The sequence below is a fragment of the Bos taurus genome, chromosome 7 (assembly GCF_002263795.3).
Source record: "Bos taurus isolate L1 Dominette 01449 registration number 42190680 breed Hereford chromosome 7, ARS-UCD2.0, whole genome shotgun sequence".
Lineage (NCBI taxonomy): Eukaryota > Metazoa > Chordata > Mammalia > Artiodactyla > Bovidae > Bos > Bos taurus.
In genome coordinates, this window is record NC_037334.1 from 38,918,571 (window position 1) to 38,940,741 (window position 22,171).

General features: G+C 53.2%; 1 protein-coding gene across 5 annotated transcripts; it reads left to right on the top strand.

The window, feature by feature from the left end:
* The first annotated feature begins 7,345 nt into the window (after positions 1 to 7,345).
* GRK6 (G protein-coupled receptor kinase 6) lies at positions 7,346 to 22,080 on the top strand. 5 transcript variants are annotated; one of them, XM_059888187.1, is made up of 17 exons: positions 7,346 to 7,544; positions 11,360 to 11,455; positions 12,406 to 12,518; positions 12,646 to 12,723; positions 13,036 to 13,136; positions 13,471 to 13,563; positions 13,669 to 13,732; positions 13,871 to 14,011; positions 14,298 to 14,488; positions 15,165 to 15,202; positions 15,293 to 15,382; positions 16,381 to 16,589; positions 16,681 to 16,818; positions 19,907 to 20,044; positions 20,137 to 20,271; positions 20,385 to 20,386; positions 20,944 to 21,052. In XM_059888187.1, exons 1-17 carry the CDS (start codon positions 7,493 to 7,495, stop codon positions 21,050 to 21,052), a joined length of 1,788 nt encoding a protein of 595 aa, XP_059744170.1. In that variant the 5' UTR covers positions 7,346 to 7,492. The 5 variants fall into 5 exon arrangements, with proteins under 5 accessions (XP_059744170.1, XP_024850019.1, NP_001178459.1 ...); XM_024994251.2 differs by lacking the exon at positions 20,385 to 20,386 and having other exon boundaries at positions 7,347 to 7,544; positions 20,463 to 22,078; NM_001191530.1 differs by lacking the exon at positions 20,385 to 20,386 and having other exon boundaries at positions 7,393 to 7,544; positions 20,942 to 22,080.
* Positions 22,081 to 22,171: the final 91 nt, after the last annotated feature.

The window sequence follows — 22,171 nt, forward strand, 5'->3', positions numbered from 1 at the left end:
ATCACAATAAACTGTGGAAAATTCTGAAAGAGATGGGAATACCAGACCACCTGACCTGCCTCTTGAGAAATCTGTATGCACGTCAGGAAGCAACAATTAGGACTGGACATGGAACAACAGACTGGTTCCAAATAGGAGAAGGAGTACGTCGGGGCTGTATATTGTCACCCTGCTTATTTAACTTATATGCAGAGTACATCATGAGAAATGCTGGACTAGAAGAAACACAAGCTGGAATCAAGATTGCCGGGAGAAATATCAATCACCTCAGATATGCAGATGACACCACCCTTATGGCAGAAAGCGAAGAGGAACTCAAAAGCCTCTTGATGAAAGTGAAAGTGGAGAGTGAAAAAGTTGGCTTAAAGCTCAGCATTCAGAAAACGAAGATCATGGCATCCGGTCCCATCACTTCACAGGAAATAGATGGGAAAACAGTGGAAACAGTGTCAGACTTTATTTTGGGGGGCTCCAAAATCACTGCAGATGGAGACTGCAGCCATGAAATTAAAAGACGCTTACTCCTTGGAAGGAAAGTTATGTCCAACCTAGACAGCATATTCAAAAGCAGAGACATTACTTTGCCAACAAAGGTCCATCTAGTCAAGGCTATGGTTTTTCCTGTGGTCATGTATGAATGTGAGAGTTGGACTGTGAAGAAGGCTGAGTGCTGAAGAATTGATGCTTTTGAACTGTGGTGTTGGAGAAGACTCTTGAGAGTCCCTTGGACTGCAAGGATATCCAACCAGTCCATTCTGAAGGAGATCAGCCCTGGGATTTCTTTGGAGGGAATGATGCTGAAGCTGAAACTCCAGTACTTTGGCCACTTCATGCGAAGAGTTGACTCACTGGAAAAGACTCTGATGCTGGGAGGGATTGGGGGCAGGAGGAGAAGGGGACGACAGAGGATGAGATGGCTGGATGGCATCACTGACTCGATGGACGTGAGTCTGAGTGAACTCCGGGAGTGGGTGATGGACAGGGAGGCCTGGCGTGCTGGGATTCATGGGGTCGTGAAGAGTCGGACACGACTGAGCGACTGGACTGAACTGAACTGAGACAACCACAGTTGTAATTCCTACATTCTGGTCCTCTAGTGGTCCTTTATTCCTACTTATTTCCAAGTGTATTCCTTCTAGCTGATGCTATGAACTGTTGAGGGCATTCCCATGATGTAAATTCCCTTTTGTATAAGTAGCTAGAGTCATAGTCCAATGCTTCTAGCCAGGAACTTTCACTCTCCCTTATCCCTCAAATCTAACCAGCCTTCAAGTTCTGTTCATTACACTGCCCACATATTTCTCAAAACTCTCCACTTCTCTCCATTCCTATTGCCTCTTTCTTTGACTTCCAGAAAAATCAAGGTATCAACTCTACTGAAACATAATTTGAGAACCGCTGGTGGACATCTGTCATTTCCCTTCTTTAGCATCCATTCTCCCTTTATCTAGCAAAAGCCCTCAATGTTCCTTTGGAAAGGGGCCCATTCCCCCTTCCATCAAGTGGACAGAAGAAAGCTTACCCTTTCCCTCAGCTGGAGGTGGAGTGGACATGTGATACAGGCCTGGCCAATTAGAACACTGCCTCTTTTGGAAAACTCAGGATGCTTAGATCCTTAATTCAAGGAGGAATGTTTCTCATGTTTATTCATTCTAGTTTATTTTCATTTAAAATCTTTTTTGGTTAAATTTAAGCTCTTTAGAAGTTACTTTTAGTAATTGAGACACATTACTAATACTGTAAGAATTGGCGAGACCTTGATTTAAAATTCTCTTTGTACTGAAGTTTCCTTTCATATGTATTTTGTAAAATGAAACATTAAATTTTTTGTTAACTTAATTTTTTTCTTAAAATAAAGACTTTTTCACAATTAAAAAAAAGAACACTGCCTCTTTCTGTCCTCAGTGATTGGTTCAAAAGGAACAAATCAAACCAATCAAACTGACCCAAATCAAACCAATGAGAGGCAACCCCAGGATTTTTTGCTAGGATGAAGTTAGAGTCTTTCTCTTTCTATAAAAGTGGCCCTGTTGGCAGGAAGTGAGCTTGAAGCTGCTGGCAGCCATTAACATCTCAGGAACGGGCTGAGATAAAGCCCCCCATCTCAGGGGGGCTTCCTTGTTGGCTCAGTGGTAAAGAATCCACCTGCCAGTGCCGGAAACTCAGGTTCGATCCCTGATCCAGGAAGATCCCACATGCCGCAGAACAGCGAAGCCGGTACCCCACAGCTACTAAACCTGTGCTCCAGAGCCCAGGAGCCGAAGCTACAGAAGCCCACACGCCTAGAGCCTGTGCTCTGCAACACGAAGCCTGCACATGACTAGAGAGTAGTCCCTGCTCACCACAATTAGAGAAAAGCCCACACAGCAGCGAAGACCCAGTACAGCCCAAAATAAATAAATAAATTTTAAAAATAAATAAATAAATAAAAGCTGAGTCAGAATATGGGAAAAACAAATTTTGAGTGACGCAATTTGAGACCTGAGATGCATTGACACTTGTAATCAGAACCAAGACTTGTACTTTTAAATTACTTAAATCAATACATTTCTTTTTTTTTTTTTTTTACCTTAGCCAGTTTTAGTTGCAATCAAAAACTCCTAACTGATGCAAACAGGAATTAATTCATACGTTGTTACCATCAAGTTCCTAAAACAAAAGAAAACAAAACCCCTAGTGATCAGCTCTGTAAGTCAGTACCCTAAAGAACAGAAGAACAATGACCTTGGAAGTAGGGAGTGGAGGGAAAAAACAGCAATGAACTTGAATCAGGAAAACTTCAAATCCCATCTTGGCCACTGACCCCCAGTGTGATCACTGAGTCAGGTGCTCAGCTTTTCTGAACCTTGATTGCCACAACTCTTTAGGGAGGGACTGGCACTCAGACAATCATGGCTTGTTGAGATGCTTGAATGGGGATTCATGTGAAAGGGCCAAGCCTGGCATCTGATTGGGACTCAGTCTGTAGGAGTTTACAAAGAAACTTTCCCTAGAAAGACTATAAAAAATAAACAAGAGGAAAAAAAAGAAAAAAAATTTAAAGGAAAAAAAAAAAAGGAACTTTCCCATGTGGACACCTCTACCCCTACTTTAGCAGTTTCTACACACATGCCAGTTCCTCCTGAACATCTGGGTCCCTTTGGATCAGAGCAGAAAGGTACTCAGGTTTCTGTCTTCCCACAGCTGGAGCATCTACGGGATCAGAAGGGAGAAACTATCAAGTTCCTGCTCACAAGTGCTTGGATCCACACAGACACACACAGACAGCGCTTCTTCATAGCAGGGACTTGGAAGGAAGATTTCAAGAAATGGCAGAAGTGCCTATTCAAAGTCAAGTTTAGGAGGTCAGAAGGTACCCAGCCCACCATCCTTCATTCCTCCTTACTTAGTGGCGTCATTTTTCTCCCAAGTGTTTAGGCTGTCACCGTGGAACCTTTATGCAAATGGAAGCCCCTCCTTCCTCCAGATGAGTGAGGCCTGTCAGAACTTCTGTGATGATGGAAATATTCTCTAGCCATTAGTCATGTGTGGCTATTGAGCACTTGAAAACTGGCTAGTGTGACTGAGGAACTGGATTTTCAATTTTTTAGTTAATATAAATTTAAATAGCACATGTGGCCAGTGGCTACTGTATTGGACAGCACAGCTCCACAGTGTGACAAGAGGGAGAGGTCTATGAAATATTGTTGGAGAGCTACATGGGCCTAGATCAAATTGGGCCCTAACAGGCCATGCAGAACAGTTTGGGTTTTATTTATAAGTGTAATGGGAAGTGAATTAGTTATCTACTGCAGCTAATAAGAGATGACAAATTGCTCCCGAATTTAGCAACTTACATTACAAACCTTTACAGGCATACTTCACTTTATGGCACTTCAAAGATAGTGCAAATGGGGGAGGATCCACTTCCAAGTTCATTCATAAGGCTATTGACTTCATTCTTCTTGATGGTTGGCCAGAGACCTCAGTTCCCAACCATGTAGGCCTTGCCATAGGTCAGCTTACTTGAGGGTGACATTTCGTTACCTTTCGTCACTTTTACTGCTTTTGTTTTTTTCTTTTGGGGGCTGTGTTGGGTCTTTGTTGTTACATGCAGGCTTTCTCTAGTTGCCACAAGCAAGGCTACTCTTTGTAGCAGTGTGTGTGCTTATCATTGCAGTGGCTTCTCTTGTCATGGAGCACGGCTCTAGGCAAACAGGCTTCAGTGGTTGTGGCACTCGGGCTCAATAGTTGTGTTTAGGGCTTAGTTGCTTCGTGGCATGTGGGATCTTAGTTCCCTGACCAGGGATTGAACCTGACTCCCTTACACTGCAAGGCAAATTCTTAACCACTGGATCACTAGGGAAGTCCCCTGATCTCCCTTTTTAAAAAGATCATTTTGAAAAAATAAATAAATAAAAAGATCATTTGGGCCATAGGTAGAGAATGGGTTGAAGAGTCAGATTCTGGGAATTGTGTGAGATACCTTCCCATTCTTATCCCATATCAGTCGCCAAGTCTTATTCGTCCCATCTCCATGATAGCTCTCAATCTGGTCACTTCTCTGCACCCCCTGGCCACCTCCCCAGCACAGGGTATCATTCCTCTTTCTAATGGTTCCTCTTAAAAGGACCTCCTGCCTGTCTTACTCAGGATGGTGGTGGTGGTTTAGTCACTAAGTCATGTCCGACTCTTGCAACCCCATGGACTGCAGCCCACCAGGCTCCTCTGTCCATGGGGTTTTCCAGGCAAGAATACTGGAGTGGATTGCCATTTCCTTCTCCAGGGGATCTTCCTAACCCAGGAAGATCCTGTATTGCAGGCAGATTCTTTACCGACTGAGCTATGAGGGAAGCCCTTACTCGTGATACATGGTTCTCAACAATGAAACCAATTCTGGGTAACTTAGGCAGACAAGGAACTGACTGGGTGCTTGTTAAAGCCACCTACTCTCCTTAAGGCCAGGCTAAATCTCCTCCCCCTCTTCTTCTACTGTCACCATAACAAACCCTCAATGGTCCTCTAATGTCTGATGTGAATCACTTGCTTTGAATTTCAAAGACCTATTTGCAAACATTGGAAACATGCTCCAGATACTAGGGACCTTGGAGAGGAAATTTTGCCTTCTCTCTAATTTCCCTAGTGGAAAGCAGGGCCTGCCTCTGCATTTTATAAGTTTCCTCCTAAAGTGGAGGGGTATTCAGATGCTGGACACCAAAATAATAGGTGTTTACAAGACAGCTTAAGCCTCTCTCTTCTGACCCTTCACCCCACCCCTAGTATGGCACACAGTAAGCAAATATGATCAAACTACTTCCTGGTTTAACACACCCTGGACAGCTCCTCACTACCCTCAAAATGAAGTCTAAACTCCTTGCCTAGCTTCCAAGGAGCTCCCTAATTCAGGCCTCTTTTGAAGGCCTGAGCGTCATTTCTTGCCCCCACCCCTCACCAAGCATACCCCAATGTGCACCTGAAACTCTAGTTCAGTGCTCTGCCCTCAGGTGCCAAATGTGTAAGCCCTCACCACCTTCCTCAATAGAACTCTGAACATGTGCTGCCTCTTGCCAGAGCTCTTTCCTTCCCACATCAGTTACCTCTGAAAACTGCACATTCTAACTTAACTCTCAGGTCTCACTTGGACATGACAGCCTTCAGTGGGTGAGGTACCTGTCCTTTGTCCTACTGACCACTGGTTTTCCTTCTTTCAAGGTACTTATCTTCATTCCCCAAAATATCCTAGATCCATGCATTTCCCCGCATCTCCACTGCCACCTTCTCAGTCCAAGTCATCACCCCCTGTCTCCTGGAATTCTATAGCCTCCCCACTGCTCGTTCTGCATCCATTCTTGGCCCCTTTAAAGTCTATTAGCTAGAGTAATCTTTTAAAAGGCGGTCAAAGGCTTTGAAATCTTTCAAAGGCTTCACATTTCATTTAAGAAAAACAAACTCTTCTCCATGGTTTGCAAAGCCTTCCCGGATCTACTTAAATCCCTGCTCTTTCATTTCACATCAGACTTTTGGGCTCAGAAGCTACACAGGCCTGCTTCCTGTTCCCTGAACATAGCAAACTTACTCTAGGCTCAGAGCTTTGCACTTGCTATTGCCTCTGCTTGAAACTCTGTTCCTCTAGATCTTTGTGTGGTTGGATCTGCTCAAATGTCACCCCCTGAGACCAATTCCCTTCACTATTTTGTCTTTCTTTCCTAATAGCATTTATCATTCTCTCAGACCACCCCAATTATTTGTTTACTCATAGGATTACCATCTTGATCCTCCTTCTTGCAGGTAGGCAGAGAGACTGACTATCTTGCTGGCACCACTGTATTCCCCAGCTCCTGGCTCAGTGCCTGGCACGAAGTATGTGCTCTGCATTTTGGGATGAATGAATGGATAGGAACCAGAGAAGCCTAGTTCAATCTGTCTTTGCTTTACTTGCAAGTTTGGGCAAGCCTCCGTTTCCTGGTGTGTGAAGTGAGGGTGGAGGGAGTAGGATGTTGAACTAGAAGTTGTTGATTAGCTGTAAAATTTCAACCTTGTTTTCTTCCTAGTCTTAGGCCTAAAGCCAGCCACTGGACCCCAGCTCCCCACCTGTATAATGGGTGTGAGCTCATTCCTGCGGCTTGGGGTGGTAGCGCTGCCTTATAAGGCAGCAGAGGCCGAGGGCGGGCGAAGCCGTGTGGGTGGAGAGAAATCACAACATCCGGCTGTGGGGGCAGGGCGGGGGCGCCCGCAGTGGGCAGGCCGGAGGCCAGGTCGCAACTAGGGAGGCCGCCAGCCTTCTCTAGGCCTCTCCCTGCCTCCGATGTGCGCCCTCCAGGATGGGCCGACCCAAAAGCATACAGACGGATATACAAACTTGCTTGAGGACGGCCTGCAGAAGGCCTAGGATGCCCGACGCATCCCCTTTAAACCCTGGAGAAACCAGGGTGAACCAAAGGGACCACACCCACACCTAGTGGTCCAATCAGAGTGCAGTGCTGAGAATGACTGACCTTCGTTCATCCAATGAAATACCCGATGTCCGGGGCGTGATCCAGAGATCCCACCTCCGTTGTCCCCGAGGAGGGCTCGACCCTAATTGGCAGTTCGGTATCCTACGAAGGTGCAGAAATTCGAACGTAGGGGCTGAACCCCACCGCAAACCAACCAGGAAGAGGTGACGTTTTAGGTCCTGCCCGCCCTGTTCCTTTGAACGAATCCCTAGCTCCGGGGGCGGGGGATGATTAAGGGCTTGTCTAATGGGAAGACGGCGCGGGGAGCGCTCGCCCAGTTATTGGCCAAGTAAAGTAAACAGAAGGCGGGCCGGGGCGGGGCGTGCCGGAGCCCGGGTGGCCCCCGGGAGGGGGCGGAGAGTGAGCGGCGGGCGGCGGCGGCGGCCCGGGAGGCCCCGGAGGCCGCGGTGCGGTCACTGCGAGCCGATCCGAGCCTCGCCGATCGCCATCCGGCCCCGGCCCCCTCGCGCAGTCCTAGCCGGCGGCGCGGCCCGGCGGGCCCGGCGGCGCCGTAGCCCATGGAGCTCGAGAACATCGTAGCGAACACGGTGCTACTCAAGGCCCGGGAAGGTGAGGCTGTCGGGTGCAGAGAAAGCGGGCGCGCGGCCTCCGAGCTCGGCGGGGCGTCTCAGCCTCCCGATCCCCTAGGGCAGCTAGCTCCACGCCCCGCACCTCTCGCGGACACGAGCCCTTCCGGCCTGTGGTCCTTTTCCTCCGCACCTGCCCTCCGGGAGCCAGAGCCCAGGAAGGGGCGGGAGTCAGGCCGCCGCCCTCGCGGCGAGTAGGGTGGTGGTGGTGGTGAAGGGGGTATGAGAAGGAGACAGGAAGGAAGAGGGAAGGGTGGGACCTCAGCCCCGGCAGAGCCTCTCTGAGGCCTCTCCCAGGTGAGAGGTTAAGAAGATGCCTCAGGAAGGGGAAGGGGCAGCCAGCCTACCCCACGTGCCCGGGCCCAGATTCAACCTGGGTTGCTCCCAGCCTGGGTCGGCGCAAAGTTGGTGCAGGGTAAAAGGTTTGGAGGAATTAACCGAGGCTCTGCCGTAGCAGAGCCCACCCGAGGTGGGGAAACTGCTGGTCATTTATGCTACCCGCATGACTGCCACTGGGGACAGAGGGGAATGGGTAACAGTTTTTGCCCTCAGGACTAGTGGGGCAGATGGGCATAGAAATAACTGGAACCTGAGTTTTGAAGGAAGGGAGCATGCCAGGCTGGTAGGACTGTTAAGTGCAAGGCCTGGCAGAGGGAGCCTGTCTAGTGAACCTGGTGTTACTGAGTGCCTCATGTTACCAGACACCTGCTCTATGAGGATCCTGGGGTGCATAAGGACCAGACCCGGTCTGCCCCTCACCTGCCATTGTTCACCTCAGTAACATAATCACCGAACACCTACTCTGTACCCTGTCCTGTCCAGGGTGCTGGGGACCAGTAAAGAAGACATTTCTAGGGCAGGGAGATCAGGACTCTGCTGGGCTTTCAGGCAGGTAGAGCTATCTGCATTGCCTCTCTGACCTCTTTTACAAGTGGGAAACTGAGGCTCAGATCAGGAACTAGCCCCCAGGACCCAGCAAGACGGGTTGACTCAGGCCTAGGACACAGCATGTCCCTGGTGCAGCCTGTAGGAAACAGATGCTTTCTGGCACAGCATCTGGTGCCCCCTGCCTGCCCTATGCATGTTGACCTGGGGAGGTGCTGCCTGGAAATGGGCATGGTAGGCTGGGTCCTCAGTGCCCAGAGCTTTCTTTATCTCCTGTCCCTTATCAAGTCCTGGGGCTAGGCCTTCCTCCCAGCCTCTGGGGGCATCTGCCGATTCTGTTCTGCCTCGTCATCCAGCTAGCCAGGGAGGAGGGGAGGGGAGAGCCTGGCCAGGCCTCCCTCCCTAGGGCTGTAGCCAGTTCAGGCTTCAAGCCTGCTGAGAACACTGCCTTGCCTGGCCAGAGAATGTAGGCACCTTCTGACAGGCTTCCTTAGGCCATGGGCGAGGCATAGGAGGTTATGACCAGACTAGGACCAGTTCCTTCTTTGGAGAATCCTTACTCCAACCTGGCCCTGTCCCTCTCACCTGGGTGACTCTAAACAAGTCTCCTCTCTCTGAACTTCAGTAACTCTTTCTATGGCATTGTTGAGGATGGGACATTGAAAACTAAAGGAAATCCCAGTTGTCACTGAGGTCTGAACCATGGTCTATAGACTGAGTGCGTTGGAATCCCTTCATGAGCTGATTGACAGCTTGGGCCTAGGCTTTTGCCCGTTTCCCAAGTGATCTGAGGCCCTGAGTGATTTGGACTGCATGTATTCAGTTGACACCTGATAGATGCTGGGCATATTTGGGTTTGGAAAAGAGCTTGGCCTGGGGTCCTAGGGAGCTGGGTTCGAATCCTCCCTCTGGGACCTCCAGGCTTTGTAATCTTGGACAAATTGATTCCCCATTTCAGGGCCTCAGCTTTCTCATAAAATTGAGCCAGGTCTGTCAGAATTGCTGTGAGGGTGAAGTGGGACAGCACTGGGGATTGTGAACCCTCACTTAATCCTCCTTCCTTTCCCAGACCCCCAGAGACATGGGAAGGGTCCAGGCTGGGGTGGAGTGGGGAGGAGCCCCACTGACTCTGGTGGCAGTTCCAGGACAGGATATTTGCATGTGACTCTTCGCTGCTGCCTTGATGTGGCTGAGAGGAGGGGGAGGAGGAAGTAACTGGTGGGGGTAGCAGGCGGATGGAGGGTTGGGTGAGGGACTTGCGGGGGTGGGGGAGGAGTTCCCCTTCTGGGGAGGCCTTGCCGTGGGTTGAGGGTGGGGGTCTGTTGCTCACTCACAGTGGAGCAATGACTATGGGATGTGCTGGGTTCAGGCTGCGGGAGGGCTGCTACCAGGTTTCCCAATGGGGTACCGTGCAACACTTCCTCCTCTAGGCAGCTTAGATCAGGGAGCCCACTGAAGAACCTAGCCTTGCTCCTTCCCTGGAAGGCGGCCCCTCCTACACCGCCTGCCTTCAACCAGGCTAGATAGAAACAAAGCTGCATAAACCATAGGGGAAACTGAGGCCAGGCAAGGGAAAGTGGTGGCCAGAGGTTGCCACTGACTTGTTGGAGCTGGGCCCCACCCGTTGCCACAGCTCTACTGAGTACTGGACACAGACTCTGTTAGTCATCTTCACAGTACTTCTGGAGGACCTGAAGTACACATGGAGAAACTGAGGTTCCTAGAGAGCAAGTTAGGGGCTTCTCTGGTAGCTCAGATAGTAAAGAATTTGCCTGCAATGCAGGAGACCTAGGTTTGATTCCTGGGTTGGGAAGATCTCCTGGAGAAGGGAATAACAACCCACTCCAGTGTTCTTGCCTAGAGAAATCCATGGACAGACCATGGGGTCACAAAGAGTCGGACACGACTGAGCGACTAACACACAAGAGAGCAAGTTACAGTCTGAAGTGTAAAGGGGTGATTCAAACCCAAATCTGTAAGATGCCAAGACTCAGGCCCCTTCTACCATGTTCAACCTCATGACCCACAGGCCACACCTGTCTAGCTCTCTAACATGTTTTATGTTTTGGCTGCAGTGGTTTTTTTTTTTTTTTTTTTATATAATATAGGAACTGGTATTTCGTGTAACGGTCCAGATTCCCGGCTGACTTTGAAAAGTCTGAAGAGTTGGCCACACCGAGCTGGCATTCCTGCCTAGTCAGAGTCAAGCAGTCAGCTGCGGTTGTGCTGCAGCTGTCTCCGTTTGAGGGGTCCGGTTCCCACACTCCCCACCGCTCCCTGTTGTCTCCCATCTGGTCCATATTTACCGCACCTGTCTGATTCTGTAGGCATTTGAGCTGCTGCCCAGCGGCTACAGATGAGGGATCAGCTAGGTAAAATGAGGTACCAGGCCTCCTGCCACCACTTCTTTTGCATCTGATGCAGTGTCCCGTCATAGGGGCCTGGAGCCTCCCTGGTGACTCAGCTGCCCTCTGCCATCTCTCAGGCATGTCCCACACGTCCCAGGATGTCTCCCTTCTGGGCCTGGACTTAACACAGTTTCCCCCACTATCGTGTCCTTATCTTCACTTGGGAGAGAAACTCCTACCTGGTTGGAAGCAGCTGAGCCTTGCTGAAGCTAACTGGAAACCCCACCTCCCACCCCCACCCGCCCATGGCCTGGCCTCATGCCCTTCTTGGTTCTTCCATCCCTTCTTGGCTCTTCCAGCCTAGGAGCCCCTAGCAGCAGGGCCTGGGGTCCATGTGTGTCCTGAAACCCAGCAAGAGCATGTTGCATGCAGAAGGAAGGCCCAAGGGGCCTCTCAGAGTGGACTGGGCCTAGGCTGGACCCTGAAGGCCTCTGGACCACACTGAGGGTAGCAAGGAGGATGACAATGGCAGGAATCAAGAAATAGCGCCTGTTTGCTTCCACAGGTGGTGGCGGGAATCGTAAAGGCAAAAGCAAGAAATGGCGGCAGATGCTACAGTTCCCCCATATCAGCCAGTGTGAAGAGCTACGGCTCAGCCTCGGTGAGGCCTTGGTTGAGACCGCGGGGTGGGGTGGGGTGCAGAGGCGAGAGAGTCCTGGTGTGCCAGGGGAGCCTCCCCTGAGACCTTGCCTTGGGCCAGAGGGTTGTGGGGGTTTCGGGGAGCAGAGAGATGGAGGCTGCACCACCCAGCTGAGTTTCAGTTCCTGGGTCCAGGCGGGGTGGAGGGCAGACAGCACAGGACAGCAGCGGGCGGTGGGGGTAGGCATGGGGAGGAGCCCCGCGTCAGATTTGGGGGCAGTCTGAGGGAAGCTGCAGAAGGGAGGACCAGGCCTCGGGTGAGCAGGGCTCGGAGGACAGAGCAGAATGTGCAGGGGGGGCTGGAGTCAGCTCACACACTGACTGTCTGGGGTGGTGGAACCCAGGCCTGTGCGCAGCCCTACCCAGCCTGGCCCTGGGGGTGCCCAACAAAGCCTTGACCAGCAGGGCCCAAACCCCCTCTGACGGCCTGCACGTGGGCCAGGAGTACACCATGGCTGCTTCCACCGCTGGGAAGGAGGCTTAGCCTCGAACTCACCGGAAGCCACAGCTTCCTCCCACACTTTCGCCAGGCAGGCAGCAGGTGTGGGCTGGGCCAGAGCTGGGCCGGAACCACACAGACCACACCCAGCCCCAACCATGACGTATGTACAAGTAGTGCGAACTGGAAGTCAGCAGCCGGAAGTGAGGACCCGGCTCTGGAGCCACACTCCTGCTTGTGTGATCTTGGGGCTAATCACTCAGCCTCCCTGGGCCCTGGAGTCCCAGGGCTACGATGGCAGTAACAGTGGTGTCGCCTCAGTGCTGTGGCAAGGGTTCTAAAGGAGACAGTGGCTGCCATACTGCAGGGCTGGAAGCTGTTGGCGGGGGCTCCGGGCCTAGCGGTGTGGACAGGAGTGCCTTGCCGGCAGGCTCCAAATCCAGGAATCCAGCAGCTCCCACCTCTGCCTGCAGAGCGTGACTACCACAGCCTGTGTGAGCGGCAGCCCATTGGGCGCCTGCTGTTCCGAGAGTTCTGCGCCACGAGGCCTGAGCTGACTCGCTGCATTGCCTTCCTGGACGGGGTGGTGAGTGCGGCCCAGCCCCACACCAAGGGTGGGCAGAGGTCCCGGGCCACATGTGTGTCCCGTCTCCTCACACCTGTTACTCCATCCAAACCCCAAGCCTTCTCTGCCTCCACCCCCACCCCCGCAGGCCGAGTATGAAGTGACCCCTGATGAGAAGCGGAAGGCATGTGGGCTGCGGCTCATGCAGAATTTTCTGAGCCACACGGTGAGTTAGCACTGGTGCAGGGACTAGGGTAGTGGACAGAGCTCAGTGATGGTGAGAAGAATGACCACTGCCTGTGCAGAGTGTGCCCCTGGAGCTACTCCAGGCTCACCAGGTGGCACCATGGGCAAGGAGTCCAGGTGGGTGGGCCAGGACACTGAGCCCAGCAGCTCTGCTTCACCATGCCTCAAGGAGAGCTGCAGAAAATTCAGCCACTAAGCAGGCTGTGTACCCCTGGCCACCCAGCACAAGCCCGAGATCTCTGCCCTGGGGGTGGGCAGGTCTTGCCCTGACCTGTCTGTGGCCTGTCCCCAGGGTCCTGACCTCATCCCCGAGGTCCCCCGGCAACTGGTGACGAACTGTGCCCAGCGGCTGGAGGAAGGACCCTGCAAAGACCTCTTCCAGGAGCTTACTCGGTAAACCTCTCCCTGCCCTCAGGCTGAGAACTGTGTCCTGAGGAGGGGGCTTCTGCAGACCCAGAGGGCTATGAACAGTGCAGCAGGTGGTGAGCAAACTCAGTCTCTCACCCCAGCCTTGCCCCTGCTCTGTGACCCTGATCAGGTTGCCTCCCCTCAGGTAGCATCCTGGGCTTTAGCATCGGATATCCGTCTCCCCCGCAGGTGGGCTAGCAGGAGGGTTGGCCAAGGATTCTGCCTTTCAGGCTGAGCATACACATAACAGGGGGCCTGGCCCATCGAGGGGAGAATGGGGGGTGTCAGGTGCTGACCAGAGGCTGGGCCTTCTCGACAGGTTGACCCATGAGTACCTGAGCATGGCCCCTTTTGCCGACTACCTCGACAGCATCTACTTCAACCGTTTTCTGCAGTGGAAGTGGCTGGAAAGGTGAGCTCCTTGAAGGCTGGCCCCAGATGGGCCGGGTTGAAGGCGTTCTCATGGGTCTCAGGCCCCTGCTCAGCTAGTGTTTGCTTCCCAACCCCTTGTCCACAGGCAGCCAGTGACCAAAAACACCTTCAGGCAGTACCGAGTCCTGGGCAAAGGCGGCTTTGGGGAGGTGAGTGGCCAGGCCAGAGCCCAGCAGAGTGCAGAGGTGGGGTACAGGGGACCTGACCATCCCCTTAGCCTCTCTGAGCCTATAACCCTCAGGAAGGCCGCAGCTGGTCCCCACTTGCCCCCTCTATCCTGGCTCCAGGTATGCGCCTGCCAGGTGCGGGCCACAGGCAAGATGTACGCCTGCAAGAAGCTGGAGAAGAAGCGGATCAAGAAGCGGAAAGGGGAAGCCATGGCACTCAACGAGAAGCAGATTCTGGAGAAAGTGAACAGTAGGTTTGTAGTAAGTACAGACAGGAGACCCCTCCTTTCCCCCACGGCCACACCGGCCCTCCCCACTCACTGGACTAAGACCTCTTCCCTCCCTGATCCGCCCCCTCCAGGCACCGCTACTTCTCCTGCCCTCAGAGATGCCTGGGAGGGGCGGGTTTGGGATATTGACACCTGGCCTGGGAAGCAGGATGGCCCCAGGGAGTGGCACTAAGAATAGTTTTTGGGTGGCTGGCGCTAGCCCCGCCACCGGGCATCCCACGGCCTCTGCTTCAGGGCTCATGTCCCCTTGGTCACAGGTGAGCTTGGCCTACGCCTATGAGACCAAGGATGCACTGTGCCTGGTGCTGACGCTGATGAACGGAGGCGACCTCAAGTTCCACATCTACCACATGGGCCAGGCTGGCTTCCCTGAGGCTCGGGCTGTCTTCTACGCAGCAGAGATCTGCTGTGGCCTGGAGGACCTGCACCGGGAGCGTATCGTGTACAGGTGCAGGGGCGTGGCCCTCCCGGCCAGGGGCTGCGGCTAGGCTGGGGTGAAGGCTGCAGAGGCATGTTGGTGTGCTGGCACTGTTGTGGCGGGCACAAGTCTGTCGGACCTTGGCTCGGGCTCCACGCTCACCCATGTTCACTAGGCTGCTAGGCTCAGCGTGGCTCAGAACCCAGGCTCTGGGGTCTGGTTAACCCATGTGTGAATCCTGGCCCTGTCATCCCTATGTGGCCTTGGCCAGTTAACTCCCTGCTCACAACACCATTTTTTTTCCCTGGGAAGCAAAGATTTTAATTCCTGCCTCGCAGCTTGTTGTAGAGAATGAACGAGATAATGCTGGAAAGTACACAGAACACGGCAGTGGGGAGCTCTGCTTATTATTATTAGTAATGCTTTTGGGCTTCCCTGGTAGCTCATCTGGTAAAGAATCCACCTGCAATGTGGGAGACCTGGGTTCAATCCCTGGGTTGGGAAGATCCCCTGGAGGAGGGCATGGCAACCCACTCCAGTATTCTTGCCTGGAGAATCCCATGGACAGAGGAGCCTGGCGGGCTACAGTCCATGGGGTCACAAAGAGTCAAAAATGACTGAGCGACTAAGCACACCAGGAGGGGGTGGCCCCGTTGGCTGTATGGCCAGCTGAGCAGCATCTGACCCTGCCATTCTTTCCTTACAGGGACCTAAAGCCAGAGAACATCCTACTAGATGACCATGGTGGGTGAGGGGCCCCTAGGGGCAGGGGAAGGATGGGAGAGGTGTGCCCATCTGCCTAATGGGCCTCCCTGCTTCTCCACCCACATTCAGGTCACATCCGCATCTCTGACCTGGGGCTGGCTGTGCACGTACCCGAAGGCCAGACGATCAAAGGCCGTGTGGGCACCGTGGGCTACATGGGTGAGTCTGCCTTCCCCCGACCCACCAGCCTCCTGGGTCCTCTTGCTGTCGTGTGTCCAGTCCCACCACTTCTGTTGGGAAATCTCCTGTACCTCACGGAACAGAAAGAGCTGATGTTCCTCTTTTATAGATGAGGAGACCAAGACTCAGCCAGGGCTCCACACACTGAATCCGCAGCGTTCACTCACTTGCATAGTCATTGAGGCCCTCCTACCAACTGGGCCTGAAGGTGGCTACCAGTGAAAGACAAGGGCCTCACACCTGTTTTCCATAGCCCTGGTTCCTCCACTGCCCCAACCTGCCCATGCTAGGAGTGGGAGTGCCCATCTATGGTAGGGGCCATGATGAGGCCCCAAATTCCCCTGGAGAGCACGTGACACAGTAGACAGAGCTCCAGCTGTGTGCTCCACCGTCTCCTTATTATGTGTCCAAGGGCCAGACATTCTCCTTCTCTCAGCCTCACTGTCCCTGCCTGCAGCCTGCTCCCAGGGCTGCCTTGAAGCTGAAAGGAGGCGGTAGAGGCAAAACCCCCCACCTGCCCGCTTTAGCAGGCAGTCGACACCCAGCAAATGGGTTGCCATCTTCTTTCCTCTCTTTGACATTGAAGCTAGAGGTTGCAAACTGGTAGCCACGCTGGGTCTAATTTGGCCTCCATCTGTGTTTAAATCAAATCGTTTTTCAAACAGTTTGAAGTAGTCACCAGCATTTGATAACCCAGACAGCTTCACGTTAAAAATATGATTTCTGACTTCTCTTGAAAGATCAGAAGACCTGACCCCCGACCCCCAGCCCACCCTGCAGGGCCATACCAGCTCCTCCTGGTGGGCTGTGAGCTCCTCTACTCCCCGTGGTCCCCACCAGGCTGCTGATGGTGCCTGCCTGGCACTGGCTGCTGCACTGGGTGTTTGAACTGATCCCTGGCCTTGACATGCGAGCTGGGCATTCCCAGGGCTCAATTCTGCCTCCCGCCCAATCTTAATTCCTGCTGTCCCTCCCAGCCCCAGAGGTGGTAAAAAACGAACGGTACACCTTTAGCCCGGACTGGTGGGCACTCGGCTGCCTCCTGTATGAGATGATCGCAGGCCAGTCACCCTTCCAGCAGAGGAAAAAGAAGATCAAGCGGGAGGAAGTGGAGCGGCTGGTGAAGGAGGTGCCTGAGGAGTACTCCGAGCACTTCTCCCCACAGGCCCGCTCACTCTGCACCCAGGTACGGCCGCCAGCAGGAGGCGCAACCAGCCGGGGCTGGGGCTGGGGTTACCTCTCCCAAGGGTACCCTAACCGCCACTGCCCTGATGCAGCTCCTCTGCAAGGACCCCTCCGAACGCCTGGGGTGTGGTGGGGGCGGCGCGCAAGAAGTGAAGGAGCACCCCCTCTTCAAGAAGCTGAACTTCAAGCGGCTGGGAGCTGGCATGCTGGAACCACCCTTCAAGCCTGATGTGAGTGCCACCCACTCCTGCTGAAGGCAGGGCCAAGCCCAAGCGGAGCTGGGGGCTCTTGGAACATTGATTGGGACCTGCTCAGTGCAAGCATTAGAAAACCCAAGTGGGTTAACCAACCAAACAATTCACCAGGCTCCTAAAAATGAAAGGCCTGGCTTTTGGCACACTGGATCCGGGGCTCCAGCAGTGCTGTAGGAGTTCTGTCTTCCTCCTCCTCCCCACTACCGGCTTCCCTCTTGGGCAGCTGTCCCCAGGGTATCAGGCCTTCATTCTAATGACTCAGCCACCCTGGTAGACAGAGAGTGCCTCTTTGCTCATTGCCTAATTACTCGGATGCCCCTCAGCAGCCACATCAGGACCACGTGCCCACCCGTGCCACGCAAGTGGGGAAGATTGGTCTTCCAAAGGGAAACCAAGATTCCTTGCCAGCAGGGGGAAGGGCCATTGGACTGGCCAGACATCCACTGCCCCCTGCACCTGGCAACGCTGACCTCCCATCTGTGAGCAGAACACTCCCCTCTGCAGAATCTCACTCATTGACTGAGCTTCTCAGTGGGTCAGGCATCTGCTATCAGAAACATCCTGGAGTCATCAGATTCTCAGTGGGAGAAGTCCAACTCAAACTTAGGCCCAACGTGGGGCTTTTTGGTTCATTTAGCCAGAAAGTCCCAGAGTAGGACCAGCGTCAGTGGTTCACACTGTGTGGCCAGGACTCCACCTCTTGTCACTGCTTGTCACCTGTTGACTGTTCTCCCACTCAAGCTTCTCAGTATAAAGTCAAGGAAGCTTCTGATTGGCCAAGATTAGGTCATGTGCTTGCCCTCACCTCACATGTAAGAGGACTGAGTCCTGTGATTGACAGTTCACCAGGAACACAGGGGAAGAAGGAAGGTGATGATGGGCAGGCCAGATTGGTGGCTGTCAACCATGCATGTGATTGTTTACACATTCAACAAAGTATCTGAATGCCAGTATGTGCCAGATCTCAGAAGTCACAGAGTCAGTAGGACCTAGTCCTACCTTCATGGTCTAGTGGGAAGACATAGAAAAATAAGCCAGTAAGTGAAAAAGGCGTGGTGGAGGGGTGGGGGTATTTTTGGACAGGATGGCCTCTGAGTAGCTGTTGGATATGTATCAGTAGAAACCTAAAATATGTGAAGGAGAGAGTTGTGCCAGGATTTGGGCCATTAGCGTTCCAGGGAGGAGGAGCAGCCAGGCATCAAGGTCCTAGTCCAGGGACCAACCTTGAGAGGTGGAGCAGCAGTGGAGGCCAGTGTGGGCAGGGAAAGAGGGAATGTGGAGCAGGAGTGTTGAGGGGTGGAGACAGGTGGTGGGGCCATAGAGCTGGGAAGTGGGAGTGGGAGGCCCCTGCCTCCGTAGGACTGCATCTTGTAGGTGGGGCTCACCAGCGCCCAGAGGTGTGGGCCTTGCCATCAGCAGTTGAACTGCAAGCCTGACTTCTGCAGCCTGCCTTAGAGCTGGCTGTCCCACTCAGCTTTACTCCAGCTTCCCTGCACATCATCTCAGTTACTCTTGAAAATCAGTGCCCTGGAGTTTAACTTTTTTAGAAGCAGATGAAAAGTGTGCTTGATGGGGATACAGTTTTTAGCCGCTTTATTGAATTCACATACCATGCAACTCACTTCTTTTAAGCATATAATTAAGTGACTTTTAGCATAAAGATGCAACCATCACCAAAATCAATTTTAGAACATTTTCATCACCCCTCCCCTCCAAACACCCCCTACTCATTAGCAGTCATTCCTCATTCCCCTTCCCCTTGGCAGCCACTAATCTGCTGTATGTCTCTCTATATTTGCCTGTTCTGGACATTTCATGTTAACGGGATTGTATAATATGTGGTGCTTTGTGACTGGCTTCTTGCAGTTTGCATGTTTTCCAGATCACCCATGTTGTAGTTCTTACTGGTCCTGCATTCCTTTTGTATGGCTGAATAATATTCCATTCTATGAATATTGCACCTTCTGTGTATTTATTCATCCATCAATGGGCATTAGGGTTGTTTTTGTTATGGGGCTGTGATGAATAATGCTATTTGAACGTTAACATAGAAGTTCTTGTGGGAACATATGTTTTCATTTCTCTGGGACATATACCTAGGAATTGAACACTGGCTCATATGGTAACATGTTTAACCTTTGGGAGAACTGCTGACTTTCCTGAAAAGCAGCTGTATGATTTTACATGATGATGTTTTGACATCCTTAACAGTATGATTTAGAAAACAATGCAAAGATGAAAAAAGAAGTGGCCTTCTGGAGTGAGGTGGGCTCCTGGCAGGGGGCTGGGGGCACAGGGACTGTTGGCTGTGAAGCAGAAGGAGATGGAGTGTGCCATTGGCCATCCCAGGACAGAGGGACCCATCAGCTCCAAGCCCTGCATGGGGTATCCAGCTGAAGGGGCTGAGATTCAGCCTGCTCTCCCTTTACCAGTTGCCCCCAGACAGCTGTGTACAGGCAGGGGTGGGGGCTGCCTATTATTGATTCCATATGGCACTGTGGAGACTGATGGACTGTCATGGGTCAGCTATGCAGCCTCAACAGTCCATGAGCAGTGAGGGGTGATCCCCAGTTTAGAGGGAAACTTGGGCCTCAGAAGGGATTGTCACGCTCAGGAAGTGCATGGGGCACTTTTGTATTCGAAGTAAAGTTGATTTATAGTGTTGTGTGTTAGTTTCTGCTGTACAGCAAGGTGATTCAGATAAGATATATGTATGTGTTTATGTACATGTGTATACATACTTTTTTCAGATTCTTTCCATTGTAGTTTATTACAAGGTATTGAACATAGCTCCTCACACTATATAGTATGACTGTGTTGTTTATTTGTGTAATATATAGTCATATGTATCTGCTAATCCCAAACTCCTTATTTATCCTCTCCCCTTAAATGTCTGTGAGTCTGTTTCTGTTTTGTAAATTAAGTTCATTTGAATCTATTTTTCTAGATTCCACATGTGATGTCACTATATTTGTGTTTGTATGACTTACTTCACTTAGTATGATGATCTGTAGTTGGTCTCCTGTGGGGTCTTCCTGTCTGACCACTGTCTATGTTCCCCCAGCCCCAGGCCATTTACTGCAAAGATGTTCTGGACATTGAACAGTTCTCAACAGTTAAGGGTGTGGAGCTAGAGCCCACTGACCAGGACTTCTACCAGAAATTTGCCACAGGCAGTGTGCCCATCCCTTGGCAGAACGAGGTGGGGACCTGCCCGGCCGGTGGCTGGTGGGGGGGTCTCAGGGTTGGGGGTGACCTCAGGGGCAGCGCTCACAGCTGCCTGTTCTGTGGCAGATGGTGGAGACCGAGTGCTTCCAGGAGCTGAACGTCTTCGGGCTGGATGGCTCAGTTCCCCCAGACCTAGACTGGAAGGGCCAGCCACCAGCACCCCCCAAAAAGGGACTGCTGCAGAGACTCTTCAGTCGCCAGGTAATCCCCAGCAGTGTCCTACCTCGGCCCCCAGCCCAGCTCCTGGGGACAGCGGGTGGGAGGCAGAGCTGGTGCCCGTATGCGGGGGAGTGGGCATCCTCCAGTTGTGTCAGCGGTGCCCAGGGTCTCTGGCCTCATTCCCGCCTGTCCCCCACCCCTGGCTGGGCTCATGGCCTCTTTTCTCTTTCCAGAGGTGAGCAGTGTGGGCTTCCCGTGGGTTGGCCTTGCTGCCCAGCCCCGGGGAGCCACAGGCAGCCCTTCCATGGCAGAGGCAAGATGTGGGCGAAAGAAGTCTGGTGCCCGCTCCCTACCCGTCCTTCCTTCCCCTCCCCTGCCGTGCCCTGCACCTGGCACCTGCAAGCTGCGAGCCTTGCTTAGCCGTCTTGTCTCCCCGTGCCCTGCATCCACCAGCCCCAGAATAGAGGGCCCTGGCAGAGCCTGGGATTCACCTGGTCCCTCTTAACTTCAGCCTGTTGCCAGCAGCCTCTGCACTGGTGTCCACACGTGTCTGGCCTGAGCTGCTGCTCTGGGCCCCTCGTGGGGAACCCCCTCCTTGGAGCACAGCCCTGATCAGCTCCTGGTCGGCCCTGGCAGGGCCGGGCCAGGCAAAGGCCCTGGTGGCTAACTGCGCGTGCTCTGCCTCTCTCCCTCCATGTCTCCCCTGCCCTGCAGGACTGCTGTGGAAACTGCAGCGACAGTGAGGAAGAGCTTCCCGCCCGCCTCGAGCTCCCCACCCGCCTCTAGCCCCCAGCCTGGGGCCCCCCCGGGCGGTTGGCGGTAGCAGCTACTGCGAACGCTGTTTACAGTTTTGCACAGTGGTCTTCCCCATTGTCCACTCAAGTTGTGGCCTGGGAGACACAGCCGGAGCTGTCCCCAGTGCCCTCTGCCCCGGAGCCCCTGGTCTGGCTGAGTGGTCAAGGCCTGGGCCGTCCCCTGGGACAAAGGTGCGTCCCTTCAGCTCTTGTCTGTGGAGCTCGGGGCTTTCTGTATTTATGTCTTTGTATGAATGTATATAGCAACCAGAACATTCTTAAGACTCACCCTGGAGCCAGCAGAGGGGCTGCTGCCACACACTCCAGACACCTCAGGCCCAGCTTGGATAGGCAAAGCTGGGCCAGGCCAGGCCCCTGGGCCCTCAGCACTGTGCTTGCCACCGCCGACCTCTGAGTGAGACTCGTGCCTGCCGCTGCTGCCCTGGGTTTAGGCCGCCGCCTCTGGGGCCCAATACTGTCCATTCTCAGCGCCTGTCAGAGGTGGATCTGGGACCACTGGGTCCCCTAGGCCTGTGCCAAAGTGTGACCAGAGACTGGGCTGCCCCTGGGACCCCTCATTCCACTGCCCAGGCTGTCCCAGACGGGTCTGCCTCTGCCTTCCGGCTCCCGGGACACCTTGTCCCCTGTGCTGTGTCCTGTCCTGGAGTCACCTCTTGCAGAACACCCCAGCCCAGGTCATAGGAAGGGAAGGGGTGGGGGTGTCACTGACCAACCCTCAAACATTCCAGACTCCCCTCGAAACAGACACGTGCCCAGCAATAATCCGCCCCTCCCTCTGTGTGTGTGTGTGTGTGTGTGTGTGTGTGTGTGTGTGTATGAATGAGAGAGAGAGAGAGAACGGGGCAGGCTGAGGCTGTGTGCCTGCATCCCAACCCCAGCCCTTCCCAGACTGATGGCCCTCTTGGTCCCAGTGTTAATGGTAGTGTGGGATACAGGGCCCCAGTTTTTCCATATTTAAGGCCGATTTTTATTACTCATTTTGTCCAATGTAAGCTGCCACATGTCTCTGTGAATACAGTCCGAGCACAAACCTGGCTAGCTGCCCCTGCCTGCCTCTTTCTTGGCCCTGGTGGTCCAGGGATCTCCTTGTTTCCCTGGCCCTGCTGGAAGTGGGAAGGGGTTGGAAG

Excerpts from the sequence above, each read along its gene's own strand:
- GRK6 (XM_059888187.1), top strand. The coding sequence starts at position 7,493 with ATGGAGCTCGAGAACATCGTAGCGAACACGGTGCTACTCAAGGCCCGG. Across the intron at positions 7,545-11,359 it reads GCTACTCAAGGCCCGGGAAG|GTGGTGGCGGGAATCGTAAA; the intron begins GTGAGGCTGTCG and ends TTGCTTCCACAG. Across the intron at positions 14,489-15,164 it reads CGGGAGCGTATCGTGTACAG|GGACCTAAAGCCAGAGAACA; the intron begins GTGCAGGGGCGT and ends CTTTCCTTACAG.